At 54.2% G+C, this 21,116-nt stretch overlaps 1 protein-coding gene across 1 annotated transcript in view; it reads right to left on the bottom strand.

Annotated features, from left to right (window-relative positions):
• Positions 1 to 233: 233 nt before the first annotated feature.
• The window catches only part of PDE2A (phosphodiesterase 2A), a 61,248-nt gene continuing 40,365 nt past the window's right edge, over positions 234 to 21,116 (bottom strand). The window contains exons 6-32 of the mRNA XM_025051580.1: positions 20,171 to 20,280; positions 19,281 to 19,336; positions 14,411 to 14,470; positions 13,643 to 13,796; positions 13,351 to 13,403; positions 13,092 to 13,166; positions 12,948 to 12,989; positions 12,391 to 12,459; positions 12,010 to 12,140; positions 9,555 to 9,666; positions 9,055 to 9,094; positions 8,851 to 8,914; positions 8,356 to 8,428; positions 8,028 to 8,205; positions 7,679 to 7,791; positions 6,938 to 7,015; positions 5,956 to 6,078; positions 5,387 to 5,457; positions 4,980 to 5,102; positions 4,547 to 4,634; positions 4,264 to 4,311; positions 3,143 to 3,217; positions 2,896 to 2,995; positions 2,526 to 2,638; positions 2,174 to 2,212; positions 1,934 to 2,040; positions 234 to 1,596 (exon numbers count right to left, since the gene is read on the bottom strand). Coding sequence (XP_024907348.1) covers positions 1,386 to 1,596; positions 1,934 to 2,040; positions 2,174 to 2,212; positions 2,526 to 2,638; positions 2,896 to 2,995; positions 3,143 to 3,217; positions 4,264 to 4,311; positions 4,547 to 4,634; positions 4,980 to 5,102; positions 5,387 to 5,457; positions 5,956 to 6,078; positions 6,938 to 7,015; positions 7,679 to 7,791; positions 8,028 to 8,205; positions 8,356 to 8,428; positions 8,851 to 8,914; positions 9,055 to 9,094; positions 9,555 to 9,666; positions 12,010 to 12,140; positions 12,391 to 12,459; positions 12,948 to 12,989; positions 13,092 to 13,166; positions 13,351 to 13,403; positions 13,643 to 13,796; positions 14,411 to 14,470; positions 19,281 to 19,336; positions 20,171 to 20,280 — 2,506 coding nt within the window. The 3' untranslated portion in view covers positions 234 to 1,385. The remainder of the gene's footprint in view (positions 1,597 to 1,933; positions 2,041 to 2,173; positions 2,213 to 2,525; positions 2,639 to 2,895; positions 2,996 to 3,142; positions 3,218 to 4,263; positions 4,312 to 4,546; positions 4,635 to 4,979; positions 5,103 to 5,386; positions 5,458 to 5,955; positions 6,079 to 6,937; positions 7,016 to 7,678; positions 7,792 to 8,027; positions 8,206 to 8,355; positions 8,429 to 8,850; positions 8,915 to 9,054; positions 9,095 to 9,554; positions 9,667 to 12,009; positions 12,141 to 12,390; positions 12,460 to 12,947; positions 12,990 to 13,091; positions 13,167 to 13,350; positions 13,404 to 13,642; positions 13,797 to 14,410; positions 14,471 to 19,280; positions 19,337 to 20,170; positions 20,281 to 21,116) is intronic.

Genomic DNA, 21,116 nt, shown 5'->3' with positions numbered 1-21,116 from the left:
CTGTCTACTCGTAAGCCCCCACAATTTGGCATAGGACTGACCCAGAGGTGCCCCAATAGGTCTATGACTCCCCCAGAAGAGGGACTAGGCAGTAGGGGTGGGGGCTCCGGTAGCTAGAGAGTTGCAATGGACATGTGCCTCCCCCAATTCTGTTTTCTCCCGACCATATGCACAAAGTCTGCAAACAGCCCCACGGGGGAGAGTTGGTAGAAAGAAATAGATTTATTCTCATGTACAAAGCGGTCAGCTCACGGGACCATATACAACAGTTGCACAGAATCCTAGAAAAACTCATCTCTCTAAAGGCAACTCCGAATAGGTAAGGCAGGTGGCCCCCCTCCCCCCACCCCACAACAAGTACAGAACAAAAGAGAAGGAAGAAGCTGCCAGGCTCACTGGAGAGACCCTGCCCTATGGGGTCTCCCAAGCCCTGGGGCATGGGTGGATATGGCCTTGAAGAGGGGAGAGACACCCTGCCCGGGCTGAGGCCAGGTTCTTCTCTGGCTGTAGGAATGGGGGAGGGGCTCAGGCTAAGGGAGTACACTCAGGGGGCCTCTGAGGGACTCAGGGTGGCGGGGGCATTCCACAGCCTCTCCTGGAACTCCACGGAGCTATGGAGACTTTGATCCAAAAGGGGTCTCAGAGAACCGATTGTCTCACCCTCCTGTTTTGCCCATAGGGGAAGGGGCTTGCCCAGGCTCGCACAGCCAGGAAGAAGCATTGACTCAACAGGGGCCGGTCTCCCAGCCCAGGGATCCTTCCTGCCCATCGTTCCCATCCTGCTTTCTTCCTGAGCCCCCTCTCCCCAGAGCACTGAGTGTCCCTCTGGCAGCTTCCTCGTGAGGTCCCTGTATCAATCACCCCAGGTCCTCGTCCCCACCAGAAGTTAGTGGTGGTCCTTAGGTCTCTCTCAACCTATGGCCCCATGGCTATTTCCCATCCTCTCACAGAGCCAATGACTGTTTCTAAGACCCAACCTCTATTCACTGAGAAGTCCCACCTTCTCCTGGCATGAGGACCCTGGAGAGGAGAAAAGGGCACAGATGTGGTGGGGCAGGATTGGGGCCCAGGAGAAACCACCCAGGCTGCCACAGAGGAGTGGCATGGAGAAGACTTGCCAAGGTGTGGTCAGAGGTACAGAGCAGGGCCCACTGCTCATGGGTCACTCCTATGTTCTCAGAGGACAAATAAAGTCTTGGTGAGGCTAGAAGTCTTGCTTCCATTATACAAAGAACACTGAAGCCCAGAAGGTCAGTACTTGCGCAGGTTACACAGAAAGTTCTGGTCTAGAACCCAGGACCCATTGCTCTGTTCCCGGGGCATCTGGTCAGGCCAATGGAGGGTTTTGGGAGGAGGCCTGGGCAAAGAAAGGTCCCGGGAAAGGCTTACTCAGCGTCAAGGCTGCAACAGCCATTGACAGGGCCCCTAGTGCCATCCAGCTCAGGGACCTCGTATTCCTCATCCAGGAAGTCCAGCGAGTTGTTGCTTGGGAGGCCGCGGATGGTGAACTTGTGGGACACCTTGGTCCAGTGCTCACGGTTAGAGGCCACACGTTCATACAGCTCTGCTGCTTTAGGGAACAGGTCCTGCAGCAACCTGGGGGTGCATGGGGGCAGGGATAGAGGTCAGAAGTCAGATAGTGAGCAGCAAGAAAGGTTAGGGCTATACCACAGGTAGAACTTCTATAAGAGTGTGAGGCATAGGACTGGACACTCAAGGAGAGCATGATGGTTTCTTTCCAGAGGGGATCAAGGATGAAGTGTTCATTTAGGGGCAAAGCAGGAGACAGCATTGCCCAGAGGTAGAGGTATAAATCACTGGAGCTGGCCTGGGCCAAGCCAGCACCTCTGTCTGCTGCGATGGCCATGGTCAGCCCTGCCCCATCCCACCCTCTCTGTGCAGAGTCCCCAGAAGTCCCCGTGAGCCCCCTCACTTGTAGATGGGCATTGCGATGTGCTCCATGAAGCTGATCTGCAGCTCAGGAATGTAGGCCTTCTCACGGTCCATCATCTCCATTGGCCTGTTGCCCATGGCTTTCTCCTATGGGCATGAAGTCATCAGGCCTGGCCCTCTTTCTCTACTTGGTACCAAGGTCAGGCTAACTCAGCCCCTCCCAGGTCCAAGCCAGGAACCCACCCCCAACCTGAACACCCTGAGATTAGTCCCTACATACCAAGTCTCCCTGGGAGAAGAACTCTTTGTAGATCAGCTCCTGAAAGGCCAACACTCTCATCAAATCCTGTGAGTGGGATCCATCTACCCAAGCTCCTCAACAGCCCCCTCCCAAGGGGGCAAACTGAGGCCTCCCTCAGCCCCACCTCAGGGTCTATCCTCACCATCCCCAGCCTAGCAAAGGGATAGCCCCAGATGGGGAAGAGTGGCTGGATTGCCCACCTCCGACCAGCCACTGACTTGCTGTGTGACCCTTGGTGAGTCTATGCCCCTTGCTGAAACTCCCCGTCTGTCACCCTGGGGTGGTCTAGATATGTCTCCCCAAAATATAGCCAAGGTGGGGCAGCCCTTACTGCAATCTTCCTCGTGGTCTTCCAGCCCTTGGTCTGGTCAGAGAGGTCACAGGAGGTCATAAGGAGGCAAAGGAGGAGACTATGGTGCTGCTTGTTGGTTCGGTCATAGCCCACTGTTGGGGAGAAGATGGGGTCAAGGAGTGGGGCTCAGCCTCCTAGCATCCTCTCTCTGAGGACAAGGCCCCCAGGGCCCACCCCAAAGTGGTCTGGGGAATTCGGCACCCTGGATAGGAGCCGAGGGGCCAGGCTGGGTCTTCAAAGTAGGTTGATGCTGGAGGGGGTGGGTCTAAACTCCTGGGGATGCTCTCCAGGCAAATCCCCCTCTTGGCAGTCCCACCCAACTCCAAGGCCCAGGGCTAAAGGCAGGCACCGTCGGCCATCTTCTGGAGATCCTTGAAGATGCGAAGGTGGTGGGCCAGGTCGGTGGCCAAGATGATGTCCCGCATCAGGTCCAACATGCGCTGATAGTCCTGAGTGGGGGTGGGGAGATGTCGCACCCTCCTGTCAGACACCCTTTCCCCCTCCCCGGCTCTGAGGAACCTCTACCCATCAGCCCTTCTCCTGTCTTGAGGCATCTCCCAGCTTCCATCCCCTCACCCCGACCCTGGCCCCATCACCTTTCGGGAGAAGTGGTCGAAGATGTTGCAACCGTGGGTGTTGAGGATGGCGATGGCTTGAGCGAAGTGGTGCCTCTGGGGGAAAAGGAGTGATGGGGCCCAGCCGGGGTGGCGGGCTCCCCTCACAACTGACCCCAAGAGAGGGAGCAGGCCTGGCCCAGCCCCGATCCCCAAGATGAGCAGAGCAGGCAGAAGTGGGGAGTCAGGGTGCTAGTTCCCTTTCTGGGCTCTATTCCCATCTTTGGTGTGACCTGTACAAGGCCCTAGCCAGCTCTGAGCCCTAGATTCCTCGGCTGTCATATGGAGGGACACGATAAGGTAAACTCTAAGGGTCTTTCAAGTTGGAATGATTCTGAAATGATTCCTCAGAGTCCTTAGACACTGATTAATGCAGCTAAGATTTGTTTGCTGACAAGGAAAGGCATTGATGAGGTGAGGGCAGAGCCCCTGTCTCCTGATGTTGAAGGGCTGTCACTAGGAGGAGGAGCTGGCTCAGCCCAGGGTGCAGAGGGCAGAAGCAGGGCTGCCACCAGGCATCCCAGGAGGGAGCGAGTCCCTCATCTCTGGGAGTGTACAAGCAGAACCAGTCTCTAGAGGTGGGGGGCAGTATGGGGCAAGGTGACATTGGAATTTTGGCTCTCGCACTGTGCCGAGACCTGTGCCAAGTGCAGGGAACTCAGAGGGGTCTCAGATTTTGTCCCTGCCCCAAGAAGCCCCCCATTTGGGTGTGGGTAGACCCAAACTAAAGAATCTAAGGCAAAACTGAGTGGGATAAGAGTGGATCCTGTCCAGGCTTGGCAGAGAAGGGTTGCACGGTGCATTCCCAGACTTACAGAGAGAATCATACTAAATACAAGTCCTCGCTCTGCAAACTTGGGCTCCAGCATAACCTCAGCCTGACTCATACTCCCATCTGCACCTGCACCCTCCAAGCCCATCTAGGAAAATGAGCCAGACATGCTCTGGGGGTGGCTGCAGCTCTCTCGAAGAGCAGGGTTCGGGAACAGGAGGAGCTGGGTCACAGTTTAAGTTTGTAAGTCATCTGCATCAAGGGAATGAGGAGGACAGGAGGATACGGGGGAGTGGATGGAAAGTGGGGGGCTGGGGCAGAATGGTAGTACCTCCATGACAGAGCCTTCGGAGCTATAGAGTGCGGCCAGTACAGATTTCTGGAAAATCCAGGAAAACTTGATCATTCATCACACCCAGATCCAAGCAACCACCATATTAAGCTAAGCATTCCCCTGCTCCTCCCACCGCTACCCCCTTCTCAGAGTCCAGCACAAAACCTGGGAGAGCCTCAAGCTCCTGGTCTCACCAGCTCCCACCTCTCCTTAGGCTGGAGAAGTGACACTCCCAGACACCCCGAGGAGGATTCCCACTGTAAGGAGGACAGAGTCTCACCGAGGCCACTTGGAAAGAATTGTTTGTGCCTCTGTGGTCCAGGTCATGACACATGCAGGAAACAAACAAGGCAAATATCTCGATGTCCCTGGTTGAGAGACAGAGAGGAGAGAGGTCCAGCCAGGGCTCCCTTCCCAGGCCCCCAGAGGAGAAACAGCAGGATGAGATGCCCAGCACCCAGACAGGAGCTCGGGACACCTAGTTCCCCTTCCTGGAAAGAAGCCCTGGTTTGGAGTTTGGCAGGCCTATCACTCCCTAGGTATGTGACTGTGAGCGAGTCTGACCCAGGAAATGGGGCTATGCAATCTTCCTCACTGGGCTATTAAGATGGTCCCATGGGGCAATGCATGTAAAGTGCCTGCCATACAGGAGGTGCTTCCTTGTCCCGGAGAAGGGGACCCCAGCAGCAGACAGGGTAAACACAGCCACTCACTCGAGGTAGTTGGTGAGCTCTAGGTTCTTGTAGAGCAGGTAGCAGAAGTGGGAGACAGAGAAGGCATGCATCCAGTTGTGATAAGGGGGATCCCGGTAGCCCTTCTTCACCATCAGACAGAACCTGGAGGAGGGGAGAGGGCAGGAGAGGGGCCTCAGGCTCTCCTCCTTCAGGCAGCCCTGCAGGCTCTGCCCTGCCCCATTCCTTTCCTTTCCTCATAGTCCCAGTGTCCAGGAATTGCCTCTCATGCACGGATCCTCCCCACTCCCACAAGACTTGAGTCTTCCTTAGTTGTCCCAGAGACACCACTTCCCAGAAGGCTGGAGGCTGTGGACGTGAGAGTGAAGGACAGAAGGGGGCAGAGATGAGAGCTGCCTGTCCTAGAGGGGAGGGCCGAGGGCACACACCGGGCCAGTGTTGGGCAGTCGATTTTGTAGTTGTTGATGAAATTCATGTCTTGCAGCATGCTCAGGATGGCCTATGGAAGGTGGAAGGGAGGGGTCAGACGGACTGTCGGTTTCAAGATGGGGCCTTTGCTTTGGCCCTTCTTGAAGCCTCCAAAATTTTGGAGTCTTAGATCTTTAGATCTATACTAGAGAACCACAAAATGGTAGCACGAAGCATTCTCGGAGCCAAGAACTTTTATAAATATAGGATCTAAGAACACTTGGAACCAAATTCACACAAAAATCTTAGAAAAAGTGGGAAGCAAGGTGCCAACCCTGAGGCTCCATGCCCTGGGCATTGTTGGTTCTGGAGCAGCCCTCAGCAATCATTGAGCCAGCCCCTTGCCTGTGGGCAGGCCCTGTGGCCCGTGCTGGCAGACCACATGCCCACTCCATCTCTAAGGGAGATGCTATAGCCTTCCTTGATGACTCTGGTTTGCCAGGAAGTTCCTGTACACATCTAACTTAAATCTCTGCCTGCACACCCTCTGCCTCCATAGTCCAGTGGGTGGCAGGAAGGGGAAGCTCACCATGGAAGTGTCATCCTCTGGTAGAGAGCGAGGGGTATAGGTAAAATTGGCAAAGTTGGAGTCAATGGCAGCCACAGGCTGGATCCCGTCATGGAGGAGTTTGGTGTATTCATCATCAGAAACCTACAGGGGACCAGCCAGGGATTAGAAGATGACCTCCACCCATTTAGTGTACTCAGCCACAAATTCCCACAGCAGGGGGACCCTTAACCCAGAGTGCATGCTAGTTGGGCCATCTACTCCATGATTGACACTGGGCAGGAGATCACTACCCTCCCCTTACAGCCCTGTGGCCTACCTACTGTGCCTCTTTATTGAAGACCATCCTCATCTGTAACAGCTTACCCTCAGCAAAGACAGAAGACACCCCTTTGTGATACCCCCAAACCATGGTAGGCTTTCATAGGCACTAACTTGAAGATTCTTTATTTAGAGGTACTGTTTCAGAGTCCAACCTCAGTCCTTCCTACTACAGCTTTGACCCTATCCACACAGTCTGGGACACTTTGGTTTAGACACAGGTAAGAGGAAATGTTCAAATCAGCAATGACCACCACATAGCCTGACACAGAGTCTGGAAATGGGATAGAATATCATAATTAGGACTTCCCAGGACTCAGGATCATTGTCCCCAGGGGAGCTGTGGGAGAGGCCCTGAGTGGGCCTCTCAGCCTTCAGTCATTCCTCAAATGGGAATTATCCCTCGACATGGGAAGCAACTGGCCAACCTAGGTTCTTCTCTGGGCTAGTCCTGCCACCAGCCTTGGGGCTGAACCAGAAAGTGCCTGGAATAGGCTGTCCTGAAAGAGCTAGAGGCCAGGCATTGCACTGGGTCTATCTTCTTATTTTCAAGAGAGGGTGATCAGAAAGCTCAGGCCCGTCCTAGGCCCATGAGGATTAGGGAAGGAAAGGAAGGAGCAGGTGGGCTGCAGGGGACCTTCGGACTCTGGGGAGACGTACAGAAGCTCCTTGCAAGCCTCACCTTCATGTGGTACATCATCATCTCGTTGGCGAGGTGGCTGCGATACTGGGCCTCATTCACTTTCTTGTAAAGGAGGGACTGAGGGAGAAGGGAGAGAGGGAAAGATGAGGCTCAAGCAAGGTGGCCGTGATACCTCAGAAGGCCCAGGAGTGGGACAAAGGGGTCAGATAGAATCCCCCTTCTTGTCCTGGGCTGGGCCTTTGAGCTTCAGCCCAGAGTAGGGAGCCCCCGCCAACTTTTATCAGAACGTCCCCTTTCTCCTCCTCCCAAAGCCTCTTAGCATTCCATCTGGCACTTTGCATCCCCTCTGGAGCCTGCCCCAAGGCCCACAGCAGAGAAAAAGAAGCAAGATGAGGGATAGTGTCAGGGACCAATGGGTTAGAGTCCCAGGCCAGAGCTGCCAGCTCTGGACAATGAGACCCAACATTTCCCAAAAAGAAGCTGACCATGAGCTTGGGTGGCGGTTGCTGCCAGAGGAAGAGGGGTGGCGGGGTTGGATGAATAATAACTGGGATCTCCCATGGTCCTGGGAGGCTAATGGAACAGGACGAGAAATAGTAAATTTTCGGAGGGGAAAGTGAGGCCAGAAGTGACCAGCAGACACTGAAGGTGGCATAGCAATCTAGTGGCCGGGCTCTGACTCCCAGGTCGGGCACAAACGGCTCTGGATAGAGCAAGGACAACCAATGTAAAGAGGAGGGCAGAGCGTCCTGCACTGGCCCTGCCCCTGTCCCTACTCACATGGGCGATGCTGATGCCGCAGTAGATGGAGAAGGCAGTGGCCAGGTCCTCATCGAACTTGCTGAACCATGGTCCGTTGATCTTGTTCACCAGCTCTGCCACACCGATGACCTCTGGGAGCCGGAGAGGGGCTAGGACCGGCCGGTGGATGTGTCTGGCGGGGATCTGCCCTCCCAGGGTGTCCTCAAGGGATGTCCCATGCCTGGGAAACCCTGTCCCTTCTGCTCAGGGACGCTAGAGCGGTGGGGTGGGGTAGGGTTGCGGACCCTCTTGTTCGGCTCTGCCCAACCCTGCTCAGGTCCCGGCCCTCAGGCCCCGCCCCGCCCGCCCTTCCGCCGGGAGCTCGCACCCTGGTTCTCATTCTTAATGGGAAAGCAAAGGATGTTGCGCGTGCGGAAGCCAGTGCTGTCGTCTACGCCACGGTAGAAAAGCGGGTGTGCGTACGCATCCGGAATGTTCAGGATCTGGCCCGTGGTCGCCACGTGGCCCGCGATGCCCTGGTCGGCTGGGATGCGGATCTCATAGCTCTGCCGGGGCAGGCATGGGTAGGGAGGAAGAAGTTAGTGGCCGGACACAGAGCAGACCATCGACTGTCCTGCCTGCTCCCCAGTCCCCCCTGCGGACACCCGGACCCTGGGACCATGGCCACACACTCCCTGCTCGCGGGCCTGCCTCACCTCGTCCTCCACCACGCCCCCGTCGAACACCTTGGCCACCAGCTCATTCTGATCCAGCAGGAACACTGAACAGCTGTGGGGAGACGGCTTTGGTCCATAGGACCCTGACATCCCTCTCTGACTACCCCCCACTTCTCACGACTTGAGGCAAAGCCTGGATTTCCGAGGCCTGGAAGGAGTGCTCACTAGTGAGAAATTTCTCAGCATGGGCTGACTCCAGACATTAGTCCAGACCAATGATTTTTTTTGTAGCGCCTACTCTGTGCCACACACTGTATTAGGAGCTGAGGACCCATGGCTAGCAAAGAGAGCCCCACCCTTGCTGTAACTGGATGTTACAGTCTAGTGAAGGACACTGGCATGAAATAAAGGATCACACAAAAGGTGACAGGGTCCCACAAGAAGGCAGTGGAGAGGGAAAAAATGGGGAGACAAGGAGAGCATTAGACTGAGGCCTGGGGCCTCTCTTGCCCCTCTCGGGGTAGATTCACTCACATCTCAGCATTGCTGAGGTTTCTGGCCTCTGTGATGATCTCCTGGAGCAGGACAGAGACGTCATCTGTGAGAGGAAGAAGCGTCCAGGGCAGTGGTGAGAACAGGCTCTAGTACTGAGGCCAAGCTCTCCCACCTCTCCTCCCCAAAACTCCAGCCCCCAACTCCCACCCCACAGCTAGGTATGGAGGAGGACAATACACTCACCCAGGTGAGTGAAGAGGTTCTTTGCCACTTGGAGAAGAGCCTGGAATGGAGAAAATGGAGATCACATGGGTTCACAGGGGGCGACCCTCTTCAGCCCCCTGCCTCCAACAGCCCCAGGGTCTTCTCATTCATCTCCTAGGGCTCTCAGGACATGCTGGAGACTGGCAGAGTCTAATTATATCATTTGGCTACTAAGCGAAGGAGCGGGAGGATAGCCTCAGTGAAGACGGATAGAAATATTGAGTCTCAGATATGCATTCACCTCCGACTCCAACCACCCAGATGTTGCTGTAGTACCCAACTTGAACACTAGAGGGATACAGTGCCTGCAGCCTTTGGCGCTGTTCTAAGAAACTACTGACCTCCCTCTGAAAGAGGCCTCTAGGGCACTAGGTAATCTCTCTGCGGTGGAGACATGGGTTTTTCCCTTGTAGATGACTCTCTGGGGCTGAAAGCTGGGTGACATTGTCCCCAAGAGAGGCGTAAGGCAGCTCACTCACCTGGCACTCACACTTGAGCTTCTGCTCCTTCTGAAAGGCCAGGGTGCTGGTGAGCACCGTGCTGGTGTAGTGGAAGCAGTGCTGGACGACGTGTTCATCCTGGTCCGTGAACCTGGGGGAGGAGGGCAGGGGTCACTGGGAAGGAGAGAATGACAGACTTCTCTCCCCATTTCTCCTTACTTCCATTCCTCCAGGAAGCCCTCTCAGAGATCTACCAGCTAACCATCCCTCTCCTCTACTGGGGCTGCTCACTGTACAGGCATCTTGGGGCAGCTTCCCTCTCAGACTAGGGGCTCCCTGAGGGAAGAAGTCTCATTCTCCTAGCCCAAAATGTGTCTTCCTCCTCAGACTATTGTTTCTTGAAGCCAGAGCCATGTCTCCCTCCTTTGACTTCAGATTTACCCACACTGAGGTTTGATCTCCTCCCTCAAACTGGAGACTTGCCCTGGCCAGAGCTCGGTCTTCTGGTCCTCTCAAGGAGCTCTTTCATTCTCAAGGAGAAGCAGTGGCACTGCACTATCTTGTCCAGCTCCTGTCACTATCCTACTCTCCCCAGCTCTCCCCGAATCTCTGGGCATCTCTCAGCTTGAGCCGCACTAAAATCCTCATCATTCTGAGAAAACCTCAGGCTCCTTCACACTTTCATGCTTTTCTCCACAGTTTGCTCTGCCTGGAATGCTTTTCCCACTCTCTTCCCTCTATGTCCTGAAAATAAATTTCAGCTTTGAAGGCAGGGACTATAACTGTATCACCCTATGTCCAAGGCAGAGCCTTGTACAGGAAAGATATTTGGAAAGGGTTTGCTAAATGTCTTATCTGTACTCTACCTCTGCCCTTGCTAGCAGCCCCACAACACTCCCAGCTATAGGGATTCTGGAGTCTCTGTTCTGTGAGTTCCAAATAGCTTCTCTACAGTCACTGCTTTGAGCTGATCCCCATGTTGGCTGATGAAATCATTCAGCATTCACTCCCTGAAATATGTGGGACCCAGAGATGGCCTTGCCCCAGCCCTGGGCCTCAGGGCTGTCACCAAAGCCCCACCTCATTTCCCTTCTAGTACCATCTCTCCTCCAGGTCTAGGGCTAAGAACCCAGTCCCAGAACCAGCAGTGAGAGGTCACAGCCCTGCTAGACCCCCGCTCACTCTGCACTCCTCTCCCCAAAGGCCTTTCTAAGGCCCTCTGGTCAGCGCACAGTTGAACACAGTAGGTGCTCCAATGTGTTTACCAAATGGCAGACATTCTCCCACCACTAGGATGACTGCCAGTACCAAATGACACTGATCCCATATCCTCCCTGCCTCAGCAGGTTCTGCTTTATGCCTGTCTTCATTTCCCCAGGTCCATCCAACTGCATATACAGCTCTGTGCTGGCAGGTCCTGCTGCACAGACCTATGACTTCCAGATCTCTACCTCACCCCTGCAGACCCCATCTTTGGGCTTCTGATACCTTTCTAGTCCCAATATCTCCCGTCTCTACTTCCTGCAGGGGCTCCAGGCCCTCAAACCTAGCCTGCTTGCTCAGGCCCCAGGGGCTAAGCATCTTGTCAGCATCTCTCTACATCTCTCAACTCCTCACCTGCCTGCTCCTCCCTGACTTGGCCCAAACTGCTAGATCTGCTGGACCAAGTTTCTCAGCATTCACATTCTGAACTCCCAGGACAGACATGGCTAATCAGTAGAGGGGCTCCTGGGTAGGAGCAGAAGAACACCCAACTCTGGCCTGGGCAAGTCTCCAGTCTGAAGGAGGAGACCACAATTCTAAGATCCAGTCTCAACACAATGCTTCAGGCAGCTACTGCCAATTAGTGAGTTGGTATAGGACATGAAATCTATTTATGATACCACTCCTAGGCCCCAAACCTGACCTCTGCTCTTGAGATATGCTTCCTGACTAAATCTGTTTGCCTGACTCTGTGCCCTACCCACCACTCTGTTTTGAATGATTCATATAGCTGCCCTTTTAATGCCTCTAAAGACTCTCAGCTTAGCCTAGTCCCCAAGCCTGGATTCCCCTTAGCCATTACTAACTATGTCAATGATGCTCTGTGGGTCCCAGAGAGTTTACCCATCCATCAGGGAGTTCCCAGCAGAAATGTCAAACAAGCAAGTAGGGGGAAGACTAAGGGGGAAGACTAAGACCCTAATAGTAGATAATCTCAAATGCAGGAAGTGGGCAAAGATAAGGGGGGACTAACTCACTTGGACCTCAATATGATTTTGAATTAGCCAAAATGAGTGATGGAGCGTCAACAATTACCTGTGCCTCAGTTGTAGCAGCTGCAAGGCCCAAGCATCCTCATAATCCCATAGTCTCTTGTACCAACAAACCGTTCAGTCCACAACTACTGGAATAGTACCCCCTGCCTAGTACTCTTTCTGCACTGTTACCCTAGTAGAGCCCTGCCCAGCCTCTCAGCTCCATCTCTTGATCACGTCATCCCACCCAGACTCACAAGTCTCCTCCAAGCTTGTTGAAAGCGCAGGCCAAGGCCACCACCTGGTCAGTGGCCCGGCTGATGACAGGGACACAGAGCATGGCCTGAAGCTCGCAGCCCAACATGCTTTGCAGTTGTTGCACATCCTCCTGCAAAGGGGAGGTGAGTCAGGGCAGGGGAGGAGAGAGAGGGTATGCTTTCTTCTCCCAGCCTTCTACCCTACTCTGTGACAGGCAGTTCTAAGGGACCCATGCAGGGTGGGAAGTGCTATGACATGGGGGTGGATTGGGAGAAAGTGCCTGGGTTTTGTTTCCCACATTCCTAGGCTGCCCTGTCCTACAAACCTAGCCCTGGGCTCCCCTTTGCCTCCTCCCCTGGTCCAGCCAGGCCATGGCTTACAGAAGTGAGATCTTTCAGCTGGATAGACTTCTTATCTTCTACCACTTGGCCCAGGCGTCCCATCGTCAACTGGAGAGTGAAGAGAGACTGAGTCAAGGCCCAGCTCTCCCCAAGGTCAGGCGATCTCAGACTCTGCCCCGCCCCCAAGTCTGGAAGTTTCAAGGACCTCTTTAGTCAATCCGAATAGTGGAGTCAACACTGGGGGGCGGGGAGGGGCGGTCTGCTCCTGACCAGAATCCTCTATGCAGGACTTTAGGGTTTTCCCTAACCAGGAGAGAAAAGCAGACTCTAAGGATTCTTGTTGATCTTAAAAGATTCTAAAAGAGTCCAATCTGAAAATGTTCCAACAGAAGTGAACTGGTCTCAAGTAAGCCTCTCTGTAGATTGTAAGCGATTTCTCTCATAACATTTCTAAGTAGATCATAAGATCCAGATAATTCCACCAGAGTCCAAGAGAGTCTAGCAGATCCCAGTCCCTCTGGGCAGATCCCAGGAGTGCCTAGCTTGCCTCACATGCTCCTGCAGACTCCAACATGAGGAACAGATGCGTGACTCACCGGGAAGCTGATCTCTTCCTCCAGTACTTTATCTCCCATGACCTGAGGAACAGAGCAGTGAAGACTCGTTAAAGGATGGGCAAGGTTTTTCCCCTCAGAGACCCGGGTCCCTCGCCCAGTCTCACAGTAGACCTGGGCCCTCACCTTACAGGAGAGCTGTAGATTGTCCTCGGACACCAGCAGAAGGCAGCAGCGGGATGCCTGGGTCTCCTGTTGCAGCTGAGAGGAAGGGACAGAGCGAGGGGCTGACTGTGGATCTGGGCCACCCCCACTCCCCACCCTCTCACCTCTCGGAGGCTCCTTAGGTAGGTGGAGGAGAGAGGAGGGGCAGGACGTCGGAATCTGAACTGAGATGGAGGGCTCACGGGGACATGAGCACAGATGGAGGGGACTAGGGACTCACGTATTGGAGGACTTTGAGCTGCAGGGAAGAGGCATCCAGGTCATAGAGTTCCCCTGCAACCGTGGGGCGCAGGTCAGAGAGAGGGCCCGTAGACTCCCCCAAGGCCGCGTCGCCTCGGGATCCATCTGCCCGCCCAGCCCGTAGAGCTCCCTTCCAATTGCTGCCCGGCCCACCCAGCCGCTACACCTCTCAGGCCGGGTCCACCCAAACAAGGCCCTGCCCACAAATAGGCCCCTCCCCTCCATATTCGCCCCTGCCCCGCCCCCAGGACCGGTCCCAGCCGGGTCCTCACCGCACAGTTGCAGGATCTTTCGGTCCTGGTCAGTGTATGCGACACCGCCCTTCTGGTCTCCTGCCGCCCCCGCTGGAGGGTTCTGGACCGCTTCGGGGGCCGCGCCAGATCCGCGCTGCTGCAGGGCCTGCACCCTTCGCAGGGCTACCAGGGTCTGGGACGGCCCGAGCGTCAGCGAGCCACTCGCCCCATCTTTACCGCGCTCGCCGCCTCAGGAACCCCTTGCCTTTGCTCAAGCCATTCCTTCTGCCTGCGGTGCCTACTGCTCCACCCCCGTTCCAAACAACTCATCCCTCAGCGCTCCATCCTCCTGTGGGATCCCATGGCTCTGGAGCATCCCTCTGTCCATGAACAGATATGTATAGAGTTTGTCTCCACCCCTAGCCCCAGATTCTTCCAAGACAAGGCAGGGTCAGATTTCTCTGTCTCGAGCACCCATGGGGAGACCTAAGTCCATATTAAAGTCACAGCATTATAAAATATAGGAAAGAGCCTCAATATCATTATGTGGATAATCCTTCCTACACAGTGACAAGATGTTTGACTCATCTCACCAGTACCCTAAGTAGGTCGGCGCTATCCTTATCCTCATTTTCAAATGTAAAACTGATGCTCAGAGAGGTTAAGTGACTTGCTAAAGGTCACACAGCCCAAAGGCAGTGGACTGGAACCCAGGTCTGTCCAGCTCCCTGGCCAGATCATCTTCCCACCAGTTGTGATGAGAGTCTTTAGCAGTCCCCATCCTATGCTAACCCTACCCAAACTCACATGCTTCTCCACGGCTTGAAGGCTCCACTCTTCACTGTCACTCAGCTGGCCACAGTGCACCTGGAAGGATGTGGGAGAGGGACCAGCTGTGACCTCCCCTAGCCTCTTGCCTCTGCCAGAGTGCCCTCCCCACGCCTGACACATACCTGTCCCCACCAACACATACACATTCCAGTCTGTGGGCTTCAAAAATAAGCCCGTCCTTCTGACCAAGCACATGGCTCCAGGAAAATGCCCTCCTCCAGGAAGCCTACAGCTAATCCAAAGAAGTGGAAATTTTCTGATCTCCTTTTCAGTCACTGTCTCATTAACAGCACAATCCAGGTGTATAGTGAGGGAAGGGGGAGGTGAGCTGGGACCCCTCTCAATCTCCCAGCCCATGGAGCACTTCAGGCCCTGATAAGGGAATCAGTGGGATTAGCCTCAGACTCCCAGCTCCAACCTTTCTAAGTTGGGGTTTGAGCCATGTCTAGGTTTGGGATAAGGGAAGACATTTATGATGCATCCGCTGTACCTTAAGAACTTGGGAAGATGGCTGAATAAATGCATGAATGAATAAATTAATGCAGTGATAAAGTACATTGCCTTACATGTGATTCTCACCACTCAGTAAGGCAGGCATCCACCTTGCAGATGAACCAAGGTCCAGAACAGCTGAGCAATTTGCCCAGGATCACACAGCAGAAAGTGGCAGAGTTGGGACAGTACCAACCACTCCCTCACCTTCTTTGCCCACTTTCATCACCACTAGTCTCATCACCACTCCCATCATCCTGTCCCTCTCCAACGTCCCTGTGTCATTCACCAGGAATCCCCTCAGTCCATCTTTCATACTCTGTGAAGTCCCTTCCCCCACCCCTGCTTGGGTGCTTGATACAGAAGATGAGAGAGAAAGAGAGGGGCCGTCTGGGGACCCACTGCAGGCCCTGCCAGCAAAGCTCCTCGCTTGCGTCACCAGCTTCCGGTGCCTACTCAGAGCTGCTCAGCACCTTGGGGCACCCCGTGGTGATTGCACTGGGGCTCCCTCCTTAATCCTCCCTCTACTCTCAGCAGCCCCCTACCCCCTGCCCTAGGTCCCCTGCAAGGAGCAGATGGAGAGGAGGAGACCAGCAGGTTATCAGGAAGCTCACATCTTATTAGGGCAGGATGGAGTAGGGGATGCATTGGGGAGGGGTGCAGGGCCTCATACCTGAGAAAGAAGGAGAAGGCAGACTGGGTGGGTGGGAACTTAAAGACTGTGAGAGCTCAGAGGGGGAGGGCATCTGGGAGGCTTCCAGAACTGGCACTGAAGCATGGGGAACACAAGCAGAACCTGAAGAGAGGGGACGCTGCAGGCAGGAGCTGTCCCGGCAGTGCTGGGTAATAAGTGGTACAAGGAGATGAGGATCTGGGCAGGAGTGGGGTTCGTGGTGCCACAAGGGGAAGGACCTTGTGTGCTAGGCTAAGGAATTGGACTTTAGCTTGAGGGTCGTGGCCTATGGCATGTAGGCGAATTGGAGGGAGCAACACTGCAGGAAGACCGGGACGAGGCCTGGGCAGCCAAGGGTGGTGTTGAAGGTTAAGCTCTGGGTAAGGCTCCATATATGACTCCCCTAGGACAGGGAGTGAAAAGAGGGGTATAGTTCACTCACACGTGGTTTTTGTGAACATGTTGGCATTTTACTGTTAGTAGATGGGGGAGGACACCCTTCTTGTTCCTTCCATCTGGACCCACCTCTCAGGAAGAAGGAAGGTTAGGACCACTTTATAGATATGGAAGTAACCAGTTCCTGGGCTGCCAAAACAGCTTGGTCCCAGTACAGAGCTGGGAGACTGAATGAGAGCCTCAGAAGGCCAAGGGAAAGAAAGGAATCATGGAGCCCTCCTGGACCCCCTGGACCTCCCCCGACCCCACCACACACTCCTGGGCTGCCTCAGCCCATCCCCACACAGCATGTGCATACAACACATATGCACTCTCATGAGGATCCTCAGTGCCCCCAGCACACACTCAGACTCACACTCACTCTCCCATGGAGACACTCAGGTGTGTGCTCATGTGTGCACACACAGGCACAGACACAGACACAACAGAGTGCAGTCACAGACTCAAAGACATCCACACGCCCACACTCATAGTGTCTATATGTGCAAATTTATACATGTACAGAGGATACTTGAGTTCACATACCCAAAAGCCATGCACACACTTCTGCCCTCCCCCATATGTAAACACACCACCACCAACAGTCACACATAGCTTTTTGCTCACCAACAGAAACATACACTTGCACCTACTATTGCTAATCAAGGGTTTGTCTGGGACCCACTGGCAATACTCAGTGGTGGGCGCTGGAGCTGTAGAGAAGGTCGAGAGCCCAGCACAGCCCCCACGCCCCTCACCCTCACCTAGTTCAACATGGCTAGTTGCCTGAACACTCCATCCCCATGTAAGGAGCTGGTGTGGCTGGCACAGCTGGGGGGAAGCGTGGGCAGAAATCACGCATCAAATGCCAGAGACCAAGGGCCGCCTACTCCTCAAAGGGACTTATTATCCCAGAACTGAAGAACAGAGCCAAAGACTCCTTCCACACAAAGAGTCTGCAATCAAGATGCCTGGATCTGTGAGCTACAGAGAGGCCCAGAACTCAGCCAGGCAGCCCTGCACCTGGACTGCATATTCCTCAGAGAGCCCTCCCTCCATCCACTGCATTTCCATCAGGCCCCAACATTCCTAGCAGGGCTCCCTGGTTTCCTTGCTTGCATTTAGCATCATCTGCAGTTCTATTCTTATTTTGCCTTCTCGTTTGTCTGTCCCCCCCACTCCTCCAGACTGTATGGTCTGTGAAAGCAGGTCCTCTTTAGTCTGTGTGTTTGCAGCGCCTAGCACACAGTGCCTGGCAGTGCTTGAGAAACAGTCTTCAATTGATGGATGGGTGGATGGGTAGATGGATAAATAGATAGATGGATAAATAGATCAATACCAACAGCAGAGACTCAGAGATGGGAATGAGGCTTGAAGAAGGAGCTGGTGAGTTAGCCCTCCCAAAAGATCTGCCCTGTGGCACCCCCTGTACCCTCTGCACCCTCTGCTCTTGGGGTCTGGCAGCTGCTGGGAGGTCCAGGCCTGTCTGTGCTGCCTCTCAGAGGATGTGAGATCCTGTGGCCCCGGGAGCACGAGGAAGCAGGATAGGAACTGTCAGATACAAGTATGCATTGGGAAGAGGGGTGTCCTAGAGAAGTGCATTTCTGCTGGGGTAGGAGGGCATGGGCTTGGAGGCGAGGCAGACCATGAATAATCTAAATACCTTTCAAGAGCCCTTCACTGCCCAGAGTGTTTGAGGAGGTCTGGAAACAGTTGTCAGGAACTTCTCCCAGCAGCCAAAGCCCTGGGTAGCACCTTACTCAACAGCATGCACCCCACACCTCAGCCTCACCAGGATCACACTCTTCCCCCAAAACTCCACCACCCTTTTCCCTCCCTGCCTTTGCTCATCCTCTTCTCTCTGCCTAGAATATCTTTTCCCTTCTTCTCTGCCTGTTGACCTCCTACTCATGCCCCTCAACCCCCCTAAAATGCTGTCTCTACTGTGAGGCACCCCTTGCTGCTCCATCCTCTGTCACTAGAGCACCCGCTAGCAGCATTTATTTCTTTTGACCAGCGGTGGTCTCAGAGTGTCTCCGCCTTCCTCAAAGTTGAGAGTTTCTAGAAGGCAGAAATGAGTCTGGTTCCCTTCTCTACTCCAGCACTCAGCCTGGAGGAGAGTCCAGAGCAGAGTTTTCTTAGGGTGAGTTAAATTCAAGTGATCTGACTCCATCTCCCTCCCCAATGCACAACATACACATACACACAGGCTCTTCTCCCCACAGGAGGAGGTTGAAGCCTGGACTTCTGGCATAATCTGAGCCAAAGTGGATGGTGGTCATGGCAATCATCCTCCTGCCCACAAGATGAGCAACCTTCCAGATATCTTCCCCACCTAGTGGGGAGTTGCTTCTCTTCTGACTCAGCCCTCACAGCCCCAGGAAGTCTTCCTCAAGAACCTGACAACCCAGACTCTTTTTCCTCAGCAAAGGTGGGCAACCAAGCCTCTGCCTCCAACCTTGACCTCTGTGCTGGCCCCGGTCCTCTTCAAAGAGACCAGCTCCTACACAGATTGGGATCAAAGGAGGGAGGGAAGCAGTGCTGAGAACTCTGTGCCAATAGCAGATCTGTTCCCTGTGGGAACAGAAGCTGGGGGGCGGGAGAAACCAAGGGGGACGCTTCTCCCTCGCTCAGGCAGATGGGGTGCCGAGGAGGAGACCAAGCCAAGTACCCCTTCCTTCCCCTCCTCTCCCTTCCTCTTCCCATGGTGCCCCCCTCCACTCCTCCCCACCGCCCCCCACCTCCAGCAGCTCTGGAAAGGTCAGGTGCCTCAGAAACCTTTAATTCCGTTTTAATGAGCTCAGAGGAGTCCCTGGGTGCACCAAGAACAGCTCATTTATCTGTCCGTACCCCAAGTCTGCCCCATATTCAGGTAATGGTGATTCGGGAAAGCTAACCCTCTGTTCCTAGGACAGGAAAAAGATTTTGAACACCCTTCCACACACACACACCCATAAAAGAGAAGAGCCTGAAGAGCAGCAGATCTCACCCCAAAAGCCTGCCTGGGCCAGCAATTTTGTCCTGCCCATTCAAGGTGGGGCAGAGGGGTGGGTTGTGGAGGAATTCCGAGACTTCTCCCAGATGCCTATTTCCTCCAGCTCCAGCCCAGCTTGCTGTTCTCAACACACAGACACACACACACACACACAGACACACACACACACACGCACACACACACAGGGGCTCCATCCACTGCTCCCTCCCCTGCTCTCCTCTCCACCCATATCACCCCACAAGGGCTCTTACCAAGATGACGGCTGCCACAGCCCCAGCCTCCTTGTCCACCAGCGGTATGACCAGCACTGAGGGGGAGAGGGCAATGAGGTGGTCCTTTGGGGCCAGTGAGGCTCAGAGATACTGAGCCGGGACCCAGGGAGGGAGACAAAGACATAGACAGAGGCTGGGACAGAGACAGAGAGAGACCCAGAGACCCAGAGAGACAGACAGGGGTGTCCTGAGGCAGCAACAAAGACAGCCACAGCAACGACCCCTGCATGGAAGGAAACCCTCACGTGATAGCTTTGTTGTGATCCTCCCAGCAACCCTGAGAGGGAGGGAGGCAGGTAAGGCTGAGCACCCCTGTTTTACAGATTGGGAAACTGAGGTTCAGAAAGGGGAAGTGACTTGCCCAAGATCACACAGCAAGTCAGGTCTCCTGACTCCCAGTCTTGTGCACTTTCCACATCGAGACAGAGGACAGAGACCTAGAGAGACTGAGACACGAGGCAGAGAGACATGGCGGACAGGGGGCATGGAGAAGAAGAGAAAGAAAAAGAGAGACAGTGACAGAGAGAGCATGATAACAGCTACAGCCCATCTAGCAACAGGCACAAACACATCATCACTGTGGCCACTGGCCACCAAGCCCTAGTATGTGCCAAGCCCTTAACATGCATTGTTTGCTCCTCCTTGCAACATCCCCTCAAGGTAGGTTCTATTTCCCCATTTTACAAATCAGGAAATTGAGGCTTGGAGAGGTTAGTAGCACAATAGAGAGAGAATTAGATGGAGGGATTGCTACAGACACAGAGCAAAAGAAAGGAGATTGAAAGATGAAAACAGGGGTAGAAGACAGATGTGATTTGGGGAGCAGGGGCACAGTCCCTTCCTGCTCCTGCCCAGCTCCCAGCCCCTACCTTGGGTGTCAGGAGCCAGCGGGGCTACCAGCTTGGCCAAAGTTTTCTCCTGTAGGTCTGAAGGACCCAGTCCATTGCAGCCCAACCGCTTCTGGGAGATCACGGCCTCTCTGAAAAAAAAAAGACATGATCTTACCTCTCAACCCCTGGATCAAAGAGGACAGGCCCTAGCCCAGGGACATACAGCAGGTTGGATTCTGCACATCTGCAAGGATCTGGACAAGTTGACCTGTTACAGGGCGGACACAAGGTGGGCAAATACAAGAGTCGGGGACCCTGATTTCCCCATAGAGGCGCAGACAGCCACAATTTGGCCTCCAGTGCCTCTTGCTGGTAGATATGTGAAAGGTAACTTAGGGCCCAGCACAAATCCCCAGAGCAAGAAAAGCAAGGGCGACTCTGCCGCAGGCAAGTGATCGGACCTCTCTGAGCCTCCCAGGGAGAACTAGGATGGAGGAGAGTAGAATCTTAACTAACACCTTCCTCAGAAAACCATTCTAGAGCCACTTTTGGTGCTAAGCAGGGGGAATCTAGAGATAGCCGTCATACCTAAAGTTTATCAGACATTCCCTTTGTGCCATGCATAATCCAAGCAACTTATATAGATAAACTCAGAATTCCCAGCAATGCTCTGAATTAAATATTATCATCATCATCTCCATTTTCAGGTGGAGGAACTAAGGCACTAAGAAGTTAAGTAAACTGTCCAATGTCACATGGCTAATAAGTGGTAGAGCCAGCATTTGAACCCAGGTAGCTGGCACCAGAGCCCACACTCCTAACCAGTATGCTTAAAGCTTCCTAAAGACCCGAGGGAGTGTGAGTCTCCAACAAGGGGTTAGCATGAATGTTGAGGAGGCAAGGGCGTAGGTGTGATGGAGGGAAGGGGAGGTGGATGTGGGGAGAATGTGTTTCTCTCTGCCCTCACCACACATGCCATCTTCTG

Source organism: Pteropus alecto, unplaced genomic scaffold, assembly GCF_000325575.1.
Source record: "Pteropus alecto unplaced genomic scaffold, ASM32557v1 scaffold468, whole genome shotgun sequence".
Taxonomy (NCBI): domain Eukaryota; kingdom Metazoa; phylum Chordata; class Mammalia; order Chiroptera; family Pteropodidae; genus Pteropus; species Pteropus alecto.
This window is presented reverse-complemented; position numbering and strand designations above follow the sequence as displayed.